Source organism: Corvus kubaryi, unplaced genomic scaffold (assembly GCF_017639235.1).
Source record: "Corvus kubaryi isolate FWS band 111438036 unplaced genomic scaffold, C.kubaryi_AGA036_p1.0 37232, whole genome shotgun sequence".
Classification (NCBI taxonomy): Eukaryota; Metazoa; Chordata; class Aves; order Passeriformes; family Corvidae; genus Corvus; species Corvus kubaryi.
Window position 1 is genome coordinate 4,900,426 of NW_024581066.1, and position 19,782 is coordinate 4,920,207.

Here is a 19,782-nt window from a genome sequence, read left to right on the forward strand (position 1 = left end):
TTGGAAGCTTAAGAGCAAAACAAGCAATTCTATGCTGTTGCAACAGCTTCTCACTATCAGCCAGATCATAGAATTTTACCTCATACTCATAAAGTATAAAAGCAAACGTGACTCTTTCAGAAGATTAGAGAGCACAAATGCACACTGTGCAAGTTGCTGTTTCAAATACAGATTTTTTTGAGAATGAGCTTAAAGGCTGAAATTACTACAAAGTGAGAAACATGTCAGCATTACTTAGTCTACATAATTTCTGCATAGCAGAAAGCACTGATGTCACAGACAACAATGTATTCGCCCTTCTTCACTATCTTCCAAGAAGAGGAAGAGGGCCAAACAGGCACAGTAATTTTCACCCACAACACTGAATGAATGTTGATAAAGCAGTAGGTAAGCACTTCACCATTTCTATCTTGACTAGTAGCCACATATCACCACATCCCATCTATTTACATGAGTGTAGATAACTCTGACTTCCATGACCTTGTGATGCGTAAAAATACCCATCAAAGAGTGCGTGTCCAAACCACTTTCCTCTGAAAGCTGAATGAAACCTTGGCCTTGATGTTAATGGAAGAAGAAAGAAGATGAATTTTATATTTGTGAGTACAGGCAAAGCACGAGGTTTGTTGATAGAATGAAGAATATTCTTGTGGAATGGGAGAAGGAAGAAAGCTTTATTACTGCAAATTTCTATTTTAAACTAGAAAAATACTTCCAGATTTCCAAAAGTGATTATAAAAACTTTAACAACAGCCCACAATTACTTTAAATTCAGAAGGGAGATAAGTTCAAATCCATTATCTGCAGTAGCTATGACATTAGGGGCACATTTGAATGAACACATTTAAAATTTCAAAAAGCCCATAACCAGCACAGAAAGTTTCAAAGGATCTGTAAGAATAAATACAATTTATTTGTGATTATAGGCATGAAAAAAGTCTAGTCAATATTTACATAATCAGGAGGAAAGGGGGAGAAAAAATTAAATCACTAAGGCAAATTAGATGATCTCCTAAAAGAAATATTCCCAGATCTGACTCTGCCAGTCAATCTACATCTAAGTTACCTGGGGACAGCATGGGAACTTCCAGTGTAGGCGTGTAGGGAGAGGCAAGCAGGAAAGCTGTGACAAATCATCCTGGCTGTCAATAGCAGAGCTCTTGCACCTTGCTTGCAGGATCTGCTGCCAGCCACTATTGCAGAATATCCATAAGCACTGTCCTATACTATCATGACTTAAATAGGATATGTACTATTTAAGACAGCCTTTGTCAGCTCGGGTTGCTATGGCACAAACCAAGCGATCTCACGCCAGCCTGCAGCGCATCAGTGCTACAACCACGTTGTGACAGCTGCTCATCCATACTGAAACGCAGGATCAATTTGATTATGCTATTGAGTCAGTATCATGGCCTAATTGTTTCTTTTTCCACCTTATTTCTACAACAAACTTAGGAGTAGTTTTAATGAAATAGAACATGGCACACCACAATTACAGTTAAAGCAAAAAGATATATATTGAGGAATAGGGAGAGAACACACTTTTGAGGACTGAATTTTATGTAGGTAGGTATAATTTAATTGACACCCACTGAAATGCCTACATGAGACAGCACTTGTTGCACCCTCAATTGATACTTAAACTGTAACAGCTATTTAGCTCTACAGCATACCTTAGACGGATGTTATACTCATTTTTGGAGAGATTCTGAAGCAGCTCAGAATATAGCAAGTCAACAACAGCACCACAAATACATGGCTCCCCATCCTATATTCCAAGAGCGTGGTATTTTTCAACTATCAATCTACTGCAATGTCATTCTGGAAGGAAAAGAGCTTTTTGCCTTTTCATCTATAAAACATGTTGAACAAGTCTCAGAGCTGATTAATAATCCTTCCACACAAAATTCTAGCTCTGCCCCAGCCAAAACAAACAAACAAAAAATGCTTTAAGCAACCCCAGTGCAGGTCATCCTAAAGACAAGGATAGAACACTTTGCTGCCAACAGCACTACAAGCAGTTATCCTCCTCAATTAGAGGCTCTTAAAATTGCTGATAGAGGATGTAAATGGTTTTCATTTACTACTCAGATCTTTACGAAACATCTCCATGACCTTGCTTCATGCTGGCTTTTCCTAAATGTAAAAGGTGCCTCACTCCACACATTTTTTTGCATGTATTCCAATTGATACAACCACTAAAGCTTTTTATTATTACTGCTTCCGGTTCACTTCCATAACGGTGTCAGAAAACAGACTGATGTATATCACGTCAGACACCATTGGCTTTTTAAACAGTGTCTTTTGTGGATATGGTCTGAGCAGAATTAGGAAAAATAATGGTAATTAAGTCCTGGCCACCTGGGTCCTTTTCAGTCCTACACTAAAAAATTTAAAAAAAAAAGAAAACAAACAAAAAAACCCACCACAAAACAAAAAAACCCTCTTACTTGGTAAGACAGCAACCCAGAATCAACAATACATGTTAGGCAAGTGATCATTCATGTTTGCTCAGTACAAATATGAAGGTCCATCAGAATGATTTCTGTTATGTTCAGACATACACCGGAAAGAGAGTACTGAAAAATTCTCCTGAAATTATAGTGTCAGTGACACAATATTTCTGATGATTGCAACTCAGTTCTTCACAGCTGTAAGTGTGAAGCTTTCAAAAGGTTAAAACCACACACATAGAGTACAGGAGAGAGGACACACCATGTCCATATTCCCACCAAACAAAACTTTATCAACAGAAATACTAAATCAATAGCAATGTAGGTAAAAAGATAATCACAAATGTCATGCAGTAGACTTACAGATGGCAATAGTCAGAGAAGAAAGTTCTGATATAGTTTGATGAGCAAGAACATATTCCTACTACTCTAAAACAAAAAGAGTTAAGATTAACAAGCATAAATGTATATTGAGCACCTAAGACTAACCAATGTTGTTTCAGGTATAATAATTCCTGGAAGTTATAAGACTTCGGCATTTATAATAAAAAAGAACAATCAAAATAAAAAGGTTTTTGCAAAATAGTTTCCTGGGCGGTGACTAAAAATAAATTTGTCGGTATTGGTCTTCAAATTACCATTAGACAAGGCAGCAATGTACATTAGCTTTGAATTACACAAAGAACACTGATGGATTAAACATGCACTTGGTTTTTTTTCCTGTCTCCAGGAAAAAAAACTCACAGCCTCCCAATCATTGGGAAACTGAACAAGTGCATCCAGAGTTAATTAGATTAGCAAGCCTAGCATCAGAAAGCAATCTTCACCTGTATGTCTTTAACAACTCTTAACCTGCTCATAACTTTATCCTAGTATTTCTTTTGACTTTCTTGATACAAATCAATTTTAATTTACCTAATTACATGAATTACTAAGTTAAGCAGTGAATCCTAAATAAGAGTAACCTACTGAAGGCATTACTGAAGAATATCTTGACCAGGCAGCTGTATCTTGTATTCCAAGGTCTTCTCAGAGAACACACGCTCTCTGATGCCTATAAGATCTGAAGGAGCAACATGAAGATCAAACTTACTTTATCAGTCATATCATTTAGTATCTCCTTCAACTTGCACCTAAAACAACACATAAATATATTACCATAATTCAGTATTCAGACTTTACAAAGGCCAAGAGACACTGCTCAGCTCCTAGTTCTCTTCTGCCTATGCAAATACATACTAAAACCCTTTTAACAGTGAGATTTCTTTTTAATTGGTACTAATACCTTTTATGTTGAAAAGAAATTCTTTCAAAGCATTGAGTGGAATAAAAAGTAAGTACAGAAAAGTTAGAAGAACAAGTAAAATATATCCAAGTTTTGATAGGAGAAATGAACAAAGGATTTTAAAGAGACTAGGACACCGGCTCTTGAGGGATGTACCTCTGCACTTTATAGAACCTCCTTACTTCTTCTGAAGTTAAAAACAAAATCAACTACAACAACAGCGTAAATGGACAACTGGTCTTTTGGTTAAAACTATTTGTGGGCACAGAGACTGGCCTACAGCATCAAACTTGTATCTCTTCTTCACTTTAATGTCAATTTCACAAACCTCAAAAAAGTGAGACGAAAAGAAGTTAATCTGACATATAAAAGTTGCACATATTTCTAATACATACAGATACTTCTATTTGTACTATCCTAGACTTACAGCTCTACAGTCATTCAGACCTGTTTTTGCTCTTCAATCTGTGTCCATTCTAAACTGACCTGAAAAGGAATGAGTAGAACAGCACCTGAGAGGAGGGTGGTGAGCAGCACATCCACCACCTGCATAAAGAAGACTACTCACCTCCCACATATACAGGTGTGTGACCTCTCCAGTGAACTGAAAGAAAGCAGCACATCTATTTTCAAAGCAGAATCTGTTCATAACAAAAAGCTGTCAAGATTGGAACTGCAGGAAAGATTGAAAAATTCAGAAAGCCAAAAATCCTTTGTCTAGTCCCTATCACCCCATGTGTGGTTAAAATACTGTCCAGAAAGAGAAATTCTGCGCAACAGAAAAATTAGAAAAAGACTCTTACTTCAGGAGTTATGTATCATCTCTGCTCTATGGGGTTCCCTAAAATCTTCAATCCAGCATCCTTTCCCAAAAAGTTTATCAACAGTTTCATCAAAACATCAATTCTGACACAGTGTAAGTAGTTGCAATTCTATGTAAAATGCCAAGCCTACATTTCATCTAAAAGAAGTCATCTTAGGCCTGATTCCCATCAGTAGAGTCACAGTTTCACAGTCAACATGGCAGGTACAGAGTTTATTCAATGTCTTAAAGTGGTTCACATGGTTCTGTCTGCTGGTATAAAAAGAACCATAAATGTATACAAAAAATTTAATTCTTTATCCCGCATCCATTAAATGTCTCAAAGGACTCCAGGCCACCTCCTCACACATGTAAGTAAAACCTGAAGAATAAAAAGCAAGGACTGATTTTATCTCAAGGTTATGGAAACATCATTAAACCATAAAACCACGCTGTCAAAAATTTATCTTGATATTAGAAAATGTCTCAGTGGAGTTAAAGCCTTACCACGTAATTAGCTGTAGATAATTCTGTTTAATACTGAGGATCAGAATTTTAAAACAGTCACAACCTTGATAAATGGCATGTTAAATAAACTGAAGCTTCCAAAAAGTGATCAGATAACAAAAATGAGAAAATTCAACTCCGGCTCAAAGGACAGTTGATACAAAAGCAAATTGTCTAGTAAGGACAGGGCAACACTGTCAGAAAGAAAGGTACATAACCCTTCTGAAACACCTCCCCATCCAGTACAGCTGGAATTTTCCACAGGTCTCATGCAAACTAAAAATACATTGGGGTGAAATTCTGCTCCCATGGAAAGAAATGGCAAAATTGTCTTGATTTTCAATGGGCAGTTTCTACAAATGTGCATTCGGGGGCATTCTCTGCCTATTAAGCAACACAGGCAAGTGAATAAAACTGTAATTAATTTTCACAAAGACAAGAGCAGTGGACAACAGAGAAGGAGGACTGTTTAAAAGAGCTTCTGAGAAGCTCTTTTGACCTAAATTAGGTTGGAGATTTTCCAAGAACCATCTGGAATTTAGTCACCTCACTGCAGGATAATTTTTCTCTTTTGTCTGACAGTCTGTTTATTTTCCTTCTTGAGAATCCAGCATCAAACAGAATAAAAAATGACCTCTGACTGGATCTTTTTGCGGCACGCAATGAAAGAACCGATCCAAAAAAGTTCAATGTTCGAATAAGCACCTACTGAACTTGAAAGGAATGTTGGAAGCAGTTGGGAAAACAAGATTACATCTTGAAGTCATGTATCTGTAGTATTTCTTTATTCTATGACCACGCAGGGAAGTCATCACAGCTGGTCTTCTTTAGAGTTATACTACAGAGAAGAGACTGCAAAAGTCTTATCAGAGACTTTACAGTTCCAAAGTCTTAAATTTTACCTGCTGAAAATAAGCACCCCTATTCAGCTTAAACAAAACAAAACAAAAAAAAAATTAAAAAAAAATTGCATGGACATCCAGTTTAGCTTCCAAAAAACATTCTGTGGGAATGGCAGAAAATGTCTGCTGCTACCTCACTAGGGATGGGGGCATACTAAATTAATATTTTAATACAATATCACACTTCATAACACACTCGTTTGACAACCAAATTGGGAAGGCTGTAAAATGCCACATGGAAAATTAGACAGTGACAACAAGGTCTTACAAAAAGCTTGACAGTTGTGCTTGACTGAACTCTGAACGAGATACTAATCTTACTCATGTAAAGCACATGGCTGTTGACAGCTCTTTTTCCCAACCACTCACCTGTCCAGTCAGACTCTCCTATCCCTTCTGCCAGCTCTTTTTAGTATTAATGATATCAAGTATGTGTACACATGACAGGTAGATGTCATTTGCTCTCCATTTTCTCAGGGCAGACTACCACACAGACTAAATAGAATGAGCAAAAGAAGGAAATGAGCCCTGCTTTAATGGACAAAAAAAACCCCAAACCAAAGAACAATAACTTAAAAACTCAGTCCTTTTCAATAGGGTGGGGGAAAATTCACAGTCAACATGCAGAATACATCAAGTTTAAAATATCTGTGTGATATCAAAGCCATAGTGGAGCAAATGTTGTCATTAACAGGAGCATTCCCAGTTCTCCAGTTAACAAGATACGGAGCTGGGAAGTCTTGGCTTTCACTCTGCCTTTGATTGCCACTTACAACACCTTGGTAAAATACATGGGAGGGAAGAGGAGGTGCACATATGTGCACATACTTGTGCATGTGTGTACATAAAAAATTTAAAAGCCTTCTCTATTTTCTTCACCAGTGTTCCAATGTGTTTAGTAATCATCACGCTGTTTCTGTAAAGCCACCACGGCCAGTCTCCATCTTAAGCTTGCTTATTACATAGAAGGCAACAACATTCGGAAAGAATTTCTTACAAGCTGCAACTCAGTTCAAACTGAGTAGGCAGTGATCATCTTCTGATAACCAGTTTTATCTTCAGCTGCACAAAGCCTCTACACCCGATAACACAAGGTGCATCTTTCAAGTGAAATGCATCTGACAAAGTTCAGGCCAAACCAGCACGCCAACAGAGACAGTAAAACAGCTTCAGTGGAGACGAGGTACTACATAATAGGTTTTATCTATACAACCTTTTGACTGGGTCTATTTCAGACTGAGTGGTTTCTCAGGTAAAATTACAGCTTTACATCACAGCAGTCTAATCACCACTAAAAAAAAAGTACAGAAAAGCAACACAGTTGATTATATTGTTCCTACTCCTGTCCACAGCAAAAAAGAAGGTTCCATAACTTTGCAAACAGATTTTTTTTAAATGTTAAAAAAAAAAAATTTATAGCATTTTTATTTCATTTCTCTCAAAGAGGCTCACTCTTTTATTTATATCAGAAGAAAAAGAAATGTTATAGTTTGGCTTACTTCATAAGAATACACTTACTAAAACAACAAAACATAAATAACTTAAGACAAATCTTAAGGTAGAATTTATCAATCAATTAGGAATCAAAGAAATTAAATGGAGTTAAAACTATGAGTACTCTTCATATAAAATATTTCTGCTAGCATTGTTTGAATTTAGCTTCCCGAATTGAATTGAATAAAATATCTACACTAAAAGCCAACAATACTTAGTTAGTAACATAACAAACATTTTACATACTGTGGAAACTAACTTTAAATACTTTACATGTAGTCTTTCAGAATAAATAATCTGCAACGCCTCTGGAAAAAGCAGCTTGTGGGATACAGTACTACCACAAACATTAGCATATACTACTAAATGACAAAATAGCATGGGAGCATATCTGCAAATATATATCACTTTGCAGAAAAATTCTAGGCTGAAGAGTGATGTTATATGCCCTTTATTACTGTAAAAAAATTTTAGGTTGATTGACTCAATTATATTTGAACTTCCTTGCTTTTTTTTCACCCAACAGCTTTAACATGACAATTCTAAAAAAAGAAAAGAAATAATATCCTCTGGCTACTGCTTTAATTCTGAAGTGTTGCAATTATAGAAAAGTTATACTTCTGCTTAAATACTGACTGAATTTAAAAAAAATAGTTTGAATTCACTTTGTCATATATCACACTCTGAATGTATCTACTGAACTCCCACGCAGAAATAAATTGCGAACACGAGGAAAGGATAATTTATGAGTTGTCAAGCAACCAGATTTTAACACTTACTTTTGTGAAGATCTGAAAAAAGTCAATTGCAGGTGGCAATTGAGACTCATCCTGGATCTCAGTTTTCAAATACAGTTGCAAAGTCTGCGCAAGGTGCCTGAGGCCATCTTTCATTTCTTCACTTAACCGTTCAGTGTCTTATGGGGAAAGGGAAAAAGAGTAGACCATGTCATAAACACATTTCATCAACATTTTGAAAATGTCCAACAGCAGCCATACAGTCTAGACATTTCCAGTCCCAAAATTAATCTTGACAGAGGGCAATTTTGACAGAGGGCAGACATTTCTCATTTTTTGTGACAGTTACCTATCAACACACAGTAGAGTTTATCAGGTTGCTACTGCCAAATCATATGAATACGATAGCAAGTTAAAGATCAAAAGCCAATAGATAAAGCAGATGTGTAAGCAGATGTAAGACAATACACACAAAAATTAGGCATCTGGGTTTGTAACATTAACCACATTAGAAATATGCTTGAAACTTTAAGCAGTAGTACATACTTTCATACTGTACAGATGTGTCAGAAACACTTTATGCTAGCAGATGAAACAGAAAAGTATTTATAAACAAAAGGAGTTTCATACAGAGCAACTGGTAAACAATGAATATGAAAGAATATGAAGTAAATATCACTTTCTTATAAAGCACCACTATTCATGTTTTACAGATAGAAATCTTGAAGCAGATAGAATCACCGTGCCTGATTTTCTCACTATGTGATTATGCATGCATCAGGTCTCTGATAACATGGAAAGTAAAACTGCTGCTGCCCTAGTAAGTTCACTGCCTGATTACCTGCTTCACATTTTCTTTTTCCTACCAGTTAGTACAAAATGAAGAATGTGAAGCCGAACGTATTCAAGCACCAGTCTATAACAAAAGGCAGAGATTTATTACGCACTGTGAATCAATTTTATCTCTGCATAATGGTGAATTGTTATTTTATTATAAACATCTATAGCTGCCCACAGCACTACTCATGTGAAATTAACAATGTGGATGTTTGCAGGTGATTTTGCAAGCATGAATGAATATAAATGTTAGAAGTCCAGACATGTATGTTTTTCACAATGTATTGAAAATCTCTGCTATAGAAACGTATAATATCTATGAGGACTGTGTCTTCAAGAGAAGCAGCAAACTTTTAGGTGACTGAATCAAGTTTAAAAAATATAAAAGAAAAACCATAAACACACACTTGCATTTCTTACATAATATTCCTTTGAAATCAAAAAAGCTTTTTCCTTCAAATGTAATTTTTCAAGACAACATGTGATTTACCTTAAACTATCTATAACATATGGCAAAATGTATTATAACAAAGAGAGGAAGGCATGGTTTGTTTCACTATTGGCAAATAAAACAACCCTAGACTAAAGAAGAGAAATTATATAGGAAGCATGTTATAAATGGACACTGAAGCTTAGGACAGATGTGAACATGAATACCAAAACCAACTGGAACTTCAGGGAGAACTGACAGAGATGGGAGCAGAATGCAATTATCCACACTGGAATCTGTCCAGGACATCAGAGCTAGTGATCCAGAAAAAAGTCCCATGGGAACCTTAATAGAAAACGATCAAGACCTCGTTTCCAAAGCACATAAGAAAAGAAGGCCAAAAGAAAAATGAAATTAAATTTGTGAATGTCTTCATTTTCTGTTTTTAAGAAAATTTTTTCAATTGTTTAAGAAACCTGGTGTGGGAGAAAAAATTCTATAAAAGGCCTATGGAAAGTTTTCTAAATAAGGCATGGGGATTTAATGATGCAACTTTGATACTTGTACAAGTAAAGTAGCAAAATATCTGCCCCACAGTACAGCAAACAAACTATTTTCTGAACACTGAGTCTTGGCAGGTAAAAACAAAGACTACTTCTGAATTACTTTAACGTACAGAGAGCCCAGAGAACTAAGGAAGGAAGGAATTGTCTTAAGATAAATGAGAACTAGCAAAAGTAATAATGCTCAGAGATACCCCTCCTACTTAATGTGAGGTATATAAAGGAATAATTCAGGGTATACAAAGGAATTTCAAGGAACTATGGAGATTGGAAAAGAACTTTATAAAGGGCTGGATGCCTCCACATGCTTTGTGGGTTTTTCATGTATCACATATTTAAGCAGATAATTATTCAGTAAGTGTATAAAACTTTATATGCTTCTATTCAGTTTATATATCTCCCACACTAAAAATAAACCAACAGTATAAAGTAATGTTGAAAAGTAATTGTGTAAAGCAAACTAGGACAGCATAGTGACATTAACAATTTTGAAATAAAATATTTTGAAATTCCAAGCGGGGGAAAAAAACACCAAAACCTAAAAAAGATGAAAGGAGTATCAATTAGAATTCTGTCACATTTCTGATTAGTGTTGAAACATTATCTTCTATTACAAAGAAGCTTCTTGAGAATGTTTTTGCTTCAGATTACAGCCTGAATTCTGTTCATGTGATTCCCTTCAAAGAAATCTTTTCTCCTATATATTTAGGCCTCTAATAAAAATGCATTTCTGACTTTTGTATGGATTCCACTAAGTACAGAAAAAACCAAAAACTTCATCAACACCATTCATAAAACTGTGCAGGAAATGGGGAAATTGTTATGAAATAACAGGAATTTTTGAAGCATACAGAGGCAGCAAAAAGCATCACAGCTACTACAAGTTCTCACACCAACCCAAAACACTTTTGGATTATTTTAACCCCAAAATCATAGAGACCATCTATTCACTCTATAACAAGGAAGCCAGGAAAACAACACAAGTAAAAACCTTTACATAAGGTTATGCATAGACCATTTGTACTGTAGTCTGTTAAGCATCAGCTTCAGTTAATGTGCTAATGTCCTAAACACTTGGTGCTGTGGAGTTAAGAAGATTCCACAGGAATTGTTATTAAAACTCAGAGTAAATACAGATGAAACACTAAATGTGGATCTGTCATTTGCCTTCTCCTAAGCTATCTGGCTATGGACCAGTTGTTTCTGTATCATGAGAGGATGGCGATCCCATCTGTATCACAGGCCATATCACCATTTCCTTCAGAATGAGAATTTTAGCAGAAGCTTCTGGCCACTCTACAGACTTTTTGTACCGTTTATCCATATGCTCAGCACCAAGCTTCTCTCCAGACAACTTATCACACTATTCCCCTTGTATTCAGTCAAGTCTAGGAAAGCTGAGATCATCTCCTGAAGGGTACTGAGGAGCCCCAGTTTGTACGGAATGATCAGTTACAAAAAAATCTTTGCCTGCACTACAGACAACTGCTGTACAAGTGATCAGTATTTAATTTGTAAAGGGAGACTCTTCCCTCCAGTTCCTCCTGGGCCACACTGCAATCAGCCATTGGTACAATAAATATTTTTTTTCCTTGCATCCCAGCAGTGTCATGAAGCAAAAAAGTCCATAGTCTTCATCACTTTAGCTTAATTTGAAGCATCTGTTCTCCATAAATGTTTGTTACACGATTTGAGAATATCCATTGCAGAAAATCACTACGTTTTAAATAATTGAAATGCATTCCTTCTAGCTACTTTAATCTGCTGCCTTATTAAGGTCTTTGCCCTTGCAGTTTGGGAGAAGGCAGCAGAATGTCAGGGTGTTCAGAAGTAAAATTAATACTACGTATTGCATTTTTTATGTTTATGTGGGTTTCATTTCTAACTAACTACACCAATAGATCAAGTTGGTTTTTAGCCAAAACTCTCAATACTAAAAAACATTGAGGTAATCAAAATATTCACATTACTCTCCAGAAAATCCCTCTAAACAAGATGCAAAAATGAACCAAGGATGTATTTCTTTCTTTCTAAGTCTTCAAGATGCCACAAAACATGGAAAAAATTATTTTCTATTTCAATATTTGCTCTACTGAGAGATTGTAATGAGCATCTTTTTCTACCCAAGCAGTTGAAACTTGTGAAGCCCCAAAAGTAATAACTGCACAATTTCACCTTTTTTCTCTATTGAAAAGTCATGTAGAAGAAAAATATAAACATAACCTTTTTAAATTTAACTTTTGTTCCTATTTCTGGAAGTTATTTTGAAGCTTTATGCAATAGCACATAAGTACTAAAAAAGTAAAACCTCAGCATAAAAATATATGTATTTTTGTATATGTATGTAAAAATACTGACACTGTACGTAGTATGGCAGACACTGGGTAAATTAAAAAATGAGCAGGCAAGATGTGCATTGTACAATGAGAAAATAAAAATATTAAAGCAAAACGTCAGGTGAAAGTTTTGCTTCAAGACAACAGACATGTTTTTCCTTTTATCTTTCAAATAACTGTTCTTTCCCACAGAGGCTTTTGTCTTTGATTCTGTTACTTTACAGAGCAAACCTTCAGAAGGCAAGCTGCAAGAAAATGAGATGGCCCTTTCGTAAAGCAGACCTTGGAAGTATTTCCTGAAATCTGGCTGGCAATTACTTACTCGACTGAAGATCAGAAAAAGAGTAGAGTCTCTCAGAAGGGCATACTGATTGTCTGAGCTGTAGAGAAAAACAGATAATTGACACTTACATAGCATGCTTTGTCTTGAAAACACTCTACAAGATTGATTATTCCATGTGACAAACCCATAAGACAATTAGGTAAGGCCAACAGCATCAACATAAGTCCAGGACTTTCCATAAACTATCCTAAAAACCTAAATTTTTTTGTTGCTATAACACTTTCTACTAATTTTAATTTTTTTAACACTTGGGAAGCTTACCTTTAGTAACTTTGGCCTTTCAGAGTATAATTGAAATCAGTTTATGAGGGTTTGTAGTTTCAGAGTTCATGTGACTATAATTAATGCACATTATTACTAGGTACATATTTGCCCTTTAAAAACTATCATGCACAAACTCTTCCCAACAGTGTATAAAATAAATGTGAAATCATATTTTATCACCTCAGTCCACAACAAATGTCCACACTTTTATCCAACACAGACAGCATCACAGCAGGTTCAGCAAAAAAATGAGCAAATCCCTTTTGATTTACAATCCCACACATCCATAAGCTGCTTAAACTAACAGAAAATTTAGTCCATATAAAGTAATCCAACCATGGGAATATCAAACACCCGGGACTTCCAAGAGAGTTTAGAAAAATATTTTAAAAAGTAATTGAGATTAAGAGAACCCAACATGGACAGCATGGCATTATGCCCTCTAAAGAAAAGTCTAGCTACCAGTGCTTCTGTCCTTACCACTCATTCAAACAACACTGAATGAGGCTTCCATTAAGTGAATAGAAAAGCACCAATAACTTCAGGAATATTAAAGGGAAAGCAGTGTCTCCCTGAATTTTCCTTCCAGGCAGGAATAAGCTCAGAATGCTACCACATAGACATAAGAAAAGAAAGTCAATAAACGTGTCCCTTGAGCTTAATTATGTCCATTTTGGTATCTCTTGATCCTTTCAGCATTTCTGCAAATTAATCAGTTAACTTGTAATGTAATTTGCAGTCCAATTTTTTTCAGCATTGTCAGTCACTTCAGCCTTGTAGCTCATAATTACATTAAAAATGTAGAGTGAGAAAGCATTTCTCAGAATCTGCTGCACTGAATCAATTTAAAAGAATGTCACTTACTAGTTTAAAAACAATCCTGCCAGCAAGTCTGACAGAGTCTGGAGGAAAATTGGGCTCAATGCTCTTAAGACACCTGCATTCCTGCTTGTGGTCCAGCCAAGCTTCTTTCTATCAGGATTTTTTTAAAAGGAAGAAAAAGAAAATAAAGAGCATTTTATTTTACATAACCTGTATCCTATTTTTTTATGTACATACACACATATTTTATACATATAGTTATCTATAGCTATATATGCACACAAATATGCTCAAAGCAATGTGCACTGGTTCTCATTTGTTGTGGCATGAAGCAGCAACAGTATGCAGCTGCTTACTTCACGAGATTGGAGAGGACCAGAAAGGATGCTAACTAACATACACAAAGCCCTAGGCATGTGTTCACTCAGCAATCAAGACTGCAGAGGCCTTCAGAGTCCATTCATTTCACTAAATGCAGCTGCTCTAATGCAATGGTCAAGTTTTCAGTGCTGCAAAAACTGTCCCCAAACATCCCTGAGCTGATGAGGGGTCAATGCCCACAGCTGGGAGGACTGGTGGTGATATTTTTCACAGTTCAGACCAGGAGTGGTCACTGAAACCAAAACTGAAGACAGAACCAACAATATTTTAGTTTCATATATTACCCAAACCTGCCATTTTTCTTTCATGGGCCACTTTGATTAGAATAGCAGGGAGAGACTGCCGAGGAGAGTCAGGATGACAAGATAAAGGAAAGCTGCTATACATTGAATTATGTCTCTTTTTTTCTCTACCATTCATTGCTGCCCCAAGATTAGTGCAGGAGAGGCGCAAGAATGAGTCTTCAGCTAAAGAAACATGTTGGAAGAAACAATTTCTGATCACTTTTTTTCTTGTCTTCTGTTCTACAAGCACAAAATTCTGTTTATAATATAAAAAAACTCTAAGTCCATCTCATTAACGTACTACATATTTACACATTTTATTTGCATATTCGCAGTTTATGTTTGAAGCCACACAGCTGTTTCAAATAGTTTTAAAAGCAAATTAAAAGAAAAGGGCACAACAAAAATTTGCTACAATGACAAGTACTCAGAACCAAGGGCTTCTGAAGGGTGACATTTTGTCACAAATATGCAGTAAGGGAAAAAAACATGAACTCAGAAAAACAGCTCCTGTGAGGTGAGTGCCACAGAGAAAATGATTGTCTAATGTTAAGTACATGTTCAGCAATTAAAAAAAAACAGAAAATGGCAGAGCAATGTGTAAGGGCACATCAGACCTGGAGATGCTGACATGCAAGTTAGAAAGATTCCAAAGGCAATCACACGATTTATTCTTAAGCTGAATTTAAGTGAAGGAATTGTTTCAGGTAACTAGGTTTCAGCGCCAGTAGCATTTATTCTATTTAATTTAGGAATTTTTTTCCCCTGTGGCATGCACATAATAAATAAACTGAACTTTTTATTTCTTTCAGATACATGAGAGATTTGTGATTTCATTTCTTTTACCCATAACTCTGTAAGGGGAAAAAATGACACCAAGAAGGCATTAATCCAAATACAGTTACTGTCACATGCTGTCTGACAAATAAAAGTTAAGTATTTAGTGCTGAATAGAATTATCCTTGTCTAGAAAAAACAAGGTCATGCTTGTAAATGTCCAGACATCATTCTGTGTAATATAGTTCTATTGGCATTTTTATCCAACTTAAACTAAAAATGTTCCTAGGAGTAAGCCTTTATCTGTCAAATTCTTTCCTCTACATAAATGTTGCACAGAATTTTAAGCATGTTAGAGGTGATATCAAAATGATTAATAACTTACCCAACCAATAAAGCCCTAATGAGATGAAATATGCTGTACCACATAGCATCATATGCCATGTTTCTTTGAGAGCATTCCCATGTGATAAGAATAGTTCAAACACATGGCTTCCATGAAACAGCACTTTGGCCAAAACCAATGCCAAAAAGGAATCACTCTGATTCCTCTGCAGAAGGAGCTGGAATGGGGACTGCCAGTCACTTATTCCCAACTGGTTAGGGAGAGAGAGGAAAGCTCCAAATGCATTAAATAAAATTAAATTCAACAATATTTTTTCTTACTACCAATACAGCATGGATACAAATTACAGGATAATGTGAGAACAAAGATTAGTGACCCTGGAGAGATCTAATTTTAAAGTCAGTCTCTAATAATACTTATTGGTTGGGTTTATGTTAGTCCCACATTTCTTTGTGGGAGGTTTTTCTTAATTCTGTGTATCCTGGCTTTCAGTCAACGTTTTATATCCTATATCCGGCACAAGTATAAACACTGCAGTGCAGAGACATGGCCACCTGGTACGACCCTTGTCCTCCATGCCAAGGAAGGTCCTCCAATTTTGCAACTATTTCTTTTTCCCCTGTTAGAAATTAACACTGATAGAAGGAGGCAAAGAAAGGCAAGTGAACAGTGCCAGGCAATACAAAACCCTCCTCCTCCAGGCTTCACTACACTTAGAAACTTGGAAAGAATATCCTTCCGTTTATCTCCTCCCAAAGCATGGTATCTCATTCAATCTCAGTGTATCCCAAGTGCAAACCCTCAGGCTTTACCCAAGTGAAAATGGTCAGCACCCATATGGCTTCAGAGATGGCGCAGCACAGAGCCCTTTACTGGTGGCAGGTTGAGAGTCTGCCGGCTGCACCAGCACCACACCAGCTCCAATGACTCCCTGGAGAGCCCAGGCCCAGGATCACCTCCTGCTGGCTCAGGTCACGGGCAAAGACCCCTCGCAAATGCCTGCAATATCTTGCATATTTGCAGCTGAGTGATTTTGCCAGTGCACATCCATTCTTTCACAGATGTATGCTATTGCTGTCTCCCCACAGAGCCTGAATCTACAAAAGATCCTAAACCAGTGTTGATGAAACAAAGGTCTCCCTTGTCTTCAATGCAAGATCAAAAAAAATGAATGCTTCCTACAGATGAATGTGCTAATAAAAAGCTGTTAAAGACCAGAGCTGATTAACAAAAAAAAAAAAAAAAAGAAATCAAAGCAGGTATTTTTCCATTGGAAGGTTTTGATCTGTTAAAAGCAAATAATCTGTAATTTCCAAAAGATTGTTTGAATTTTTACTGAATGTCTTTTTTTTAATTATGACATTTTATTACATTATTTCAATAATGTTTGATAATGCCACTCTTGAAATTACTCTTCCATTTTTCAGGGATTCTCATATATATCATTGTTCCCCAATCTGTGGGATGCACCATAATCAATAAACATCACAAAAGTGATTATGAGGAGCAGCAGACATGATAACTGCCTTTGGAGAGACACCCAACCAACATAACATTGCTGGAAGGCAGGTAACCCATGAAATTAGGCATCAACAAGTGGGAAAGGGGCTACAACAGGGCTTCAACAGGGGAATGCCAAATAGGGTCAAAAACCAACGAGGTCTGACTGAAAGGAAAAAAAATTACAAGCAAAAAGCCTATATGTACTCAATCCTGAAATTAGAATTCAGCTGAAAAAGGTCGCTCCAAAGGATCTCTTGTCATAAGTTCCAGTTCCACATTTCTAATATTTTTTAAAGTAAAGTGGTAAAAGCGCAAACAGCTTGCTTCAACTGGCCTGAAAAAGAAAAATAATGGGAATTTTTGAAATTTGGAACAACTCACTCATAATCTTCAATATAGACATTATGGAGATTTGTAAAAACTGGATATTCTGACTTGTATATAGAATTTTTTCAGGACTACTGCCTCTACATACACATTTTCCCTTAAAGGACAACTATTCTCACTTCAATTCCCAAAAAGAGAGACATTTCCAAAGACTGTTTCTTCTCTTTAATGTTAGCCTGAAGATAGCTTTTTGTACCACTTGACATTTTAAAACAAATGAAGATGTTAACAAGATATTTGCAGCTTTAAAAATAGCTCTTTTTGGTGCACTCTGAAATAGAAATCCCTGCTGCATTTGCTTTGAAGTTTCTTTCACAAAATCCACCTTTATTCTAGTACACCTACTGAGATTAATTTTTTTTAAGTTAGATTTTTATATTAATTCTGATTTCATTTAATGTATTTATTACAAAACTCCAGAAAAGTAACAGGTTTTAAGCCTAAGTGTTTTGAGTTGCAGGATCATACATCTAAAAATAATCAAATCATTCTGCAGCTAAGTGTAAACTGCAAATTCAACTGCATAATTTGGATTTCAAAGTTATCTGAATTTATAAAACCAAAATAGTCCTGCTTTGCCAATATTCACTTTTTTAAATGTGCAAACTGCTGTTTCAACAATACCCTGCTGTTTATTTGTTGACCAATTAGTTCAATTAGAAGTGCACATATTAATGAATTGCACTTAAGCTACAGAGGCTAAGTAGGGCACAAAGCATTTGGTTTAGCTTTCCCAACACCTGCTATAAAACCAGAGCAGCACAACAGTTTAGCTGGCTTATTAGAATAAATAGGAATCAGAGGACAGTCCTCAAGAGGAAAGACATCTGGCTGGTCTCAGTTTTATCTGGATCATCCGTTTCTAGTCATCAACCCCAATGAATTCACTGCACTGACTACAAAATAATTTTTTTTTTCTGTTATTCTCTATCGCTACCTAATATCACAGGATATTACAGACATTAATTCAATATTAATTTATTTATATTAACAGTTCAAGAAATTATGTAACTGCAAATACACAGCATGTTAAGTGCAGATTACTTTTAGCAGCAGTAGCCTGTGTCACTGAAATTCACACCTACAACTACAGATGGCTTCAAGCATGTGAACCCCAGAGCTGGAAGCACAAAGCAAAGATACTCAAGATGGCTTCAGGCTATCCCTTACGAGTCCTTGAAGAATGTTCACACAATTGTGCTTCTCAAAGAGGAAGCTCCAGTTTCTACCTCCATTGTCTCTACATCTAAATTGGAACAAGTTATTGCATTACACCTTGCAGATTCGATCATGCAGGTCAGTGCCAGCACAGCCTCATTTCTCATTAGAGATCTGCCAACAGAAGCTTTACCAATGACTCTCCTAGAAGAGATTTGTTTCAAACTTACCTTGCAAATACTCTGGTCTTTCATAGCCTTTACAGCCATGTTTTCCTTATGATCTCCCATAATAAATCTACCTGTGGCATTATTATTGATGCTACAGTAAGCACCTAATGCACGTTGCACACATTTGCCATTCGATGAATCAAAATGACATATCTTCCTCTTTTCCCTCTCCATGTGTTTTAATCCCCAAAAGGAGGGATTTGTGGCATCTTGAGAACACTACAGATTATTCTAAAGCAGAATTATTTATAGAAGCGCATGATATGTGACAAGCTCAGCCCTGAGGAGAAACACTTGGGGGTGTTGGTTGACAAGAAGCTCAACATGACCCAGCAACATGCACTCACAGCCCAGAAAACCAATTGTATCCTGAGCTGCATCCAAAGCAGTGTGGCCAGCAGGGCAAGGAAGGGGATTCTGCCCCTGTGCTCTGCTCTGGTGAGACCCCACCTGGAGCACTATGTCCAGCACTGGGTCCCCCAACATAAGACCATGGGGCCTGTTGGGGTGAGTCCAGAGGGGGGCACAAAGATGACCAGAGAGCTGCAGCACCTCTCCTATGGAGACAGGCTGAGAGACCTTGCAGCAGCCTTCCAGTACCTAAGGGGGGGCCTACAAAAGAGCTGATGAGGGACTGTTTACAAGGGCATGTAGTGATAGGACAAGGGATAATGGCTTCAAACTGAGAGTACACTTGGCTTAGACATTAGGAAGAGCTTCTTTACTGTGAGGGTAGTGAGGCACTAGAATAGGTTGTCCAGAGAAGCTGTGGATGCCCCATCCCTGGAAGTGTTCAGTGCCAGGTCGAATGGCATGCTTTGAGCAATGCTTTGAGCAGTCTGATCTAGTGGAAGGTGTCTGCCCATAGAACAAGATGATTTCTAAGGTCCCTTCCAACCCAAACCATTCTATGATGCTTTCATTCCATGATCATTGGAATG

At 36.7% G+C, this 19,782-nt stretch overlaps 1 protein-coding gene across 6 annotated transcripts in view; it reads right to left on the minus strand.

Annotated features, from left to right (window-relative positions):
• Positions 1 to 19,782, minus strand: part of SMYD3 (SET and MYND domain containing 3) — a 396,216-nt gene that overhangs the window by 329,128 nt on the left and 47,306 nt on the right. For 4 of the 6 annotated variants that reach the window (XM_042023025.1, XM_042023024.1, XM_042023029.1 and 1 more), the window contains exons 3-5: positions 13,818 to 13,925; positions 12,669 to 12,726; positions 8,223 to 8,359 (exon numbers count right to left, since the gene is read on the minus strand). In XM_042023025.1, the coding sequence (XP_041878959.1) occupies positions 8,223 to 8,359; positions 12,669 to 12,726; positions 13,818 to 13,925 (303 nt within the window). The remainder of the gene's footprint in view (positions 1 to 8,222; positions 8,360 to 12,668; positions 12,727 to 13,817; positions 13,926 to 19,782) is intronic. The other 2 variants (XM_042023027.1, XM_042023026.1) reach the window with 1 other exon arrangement.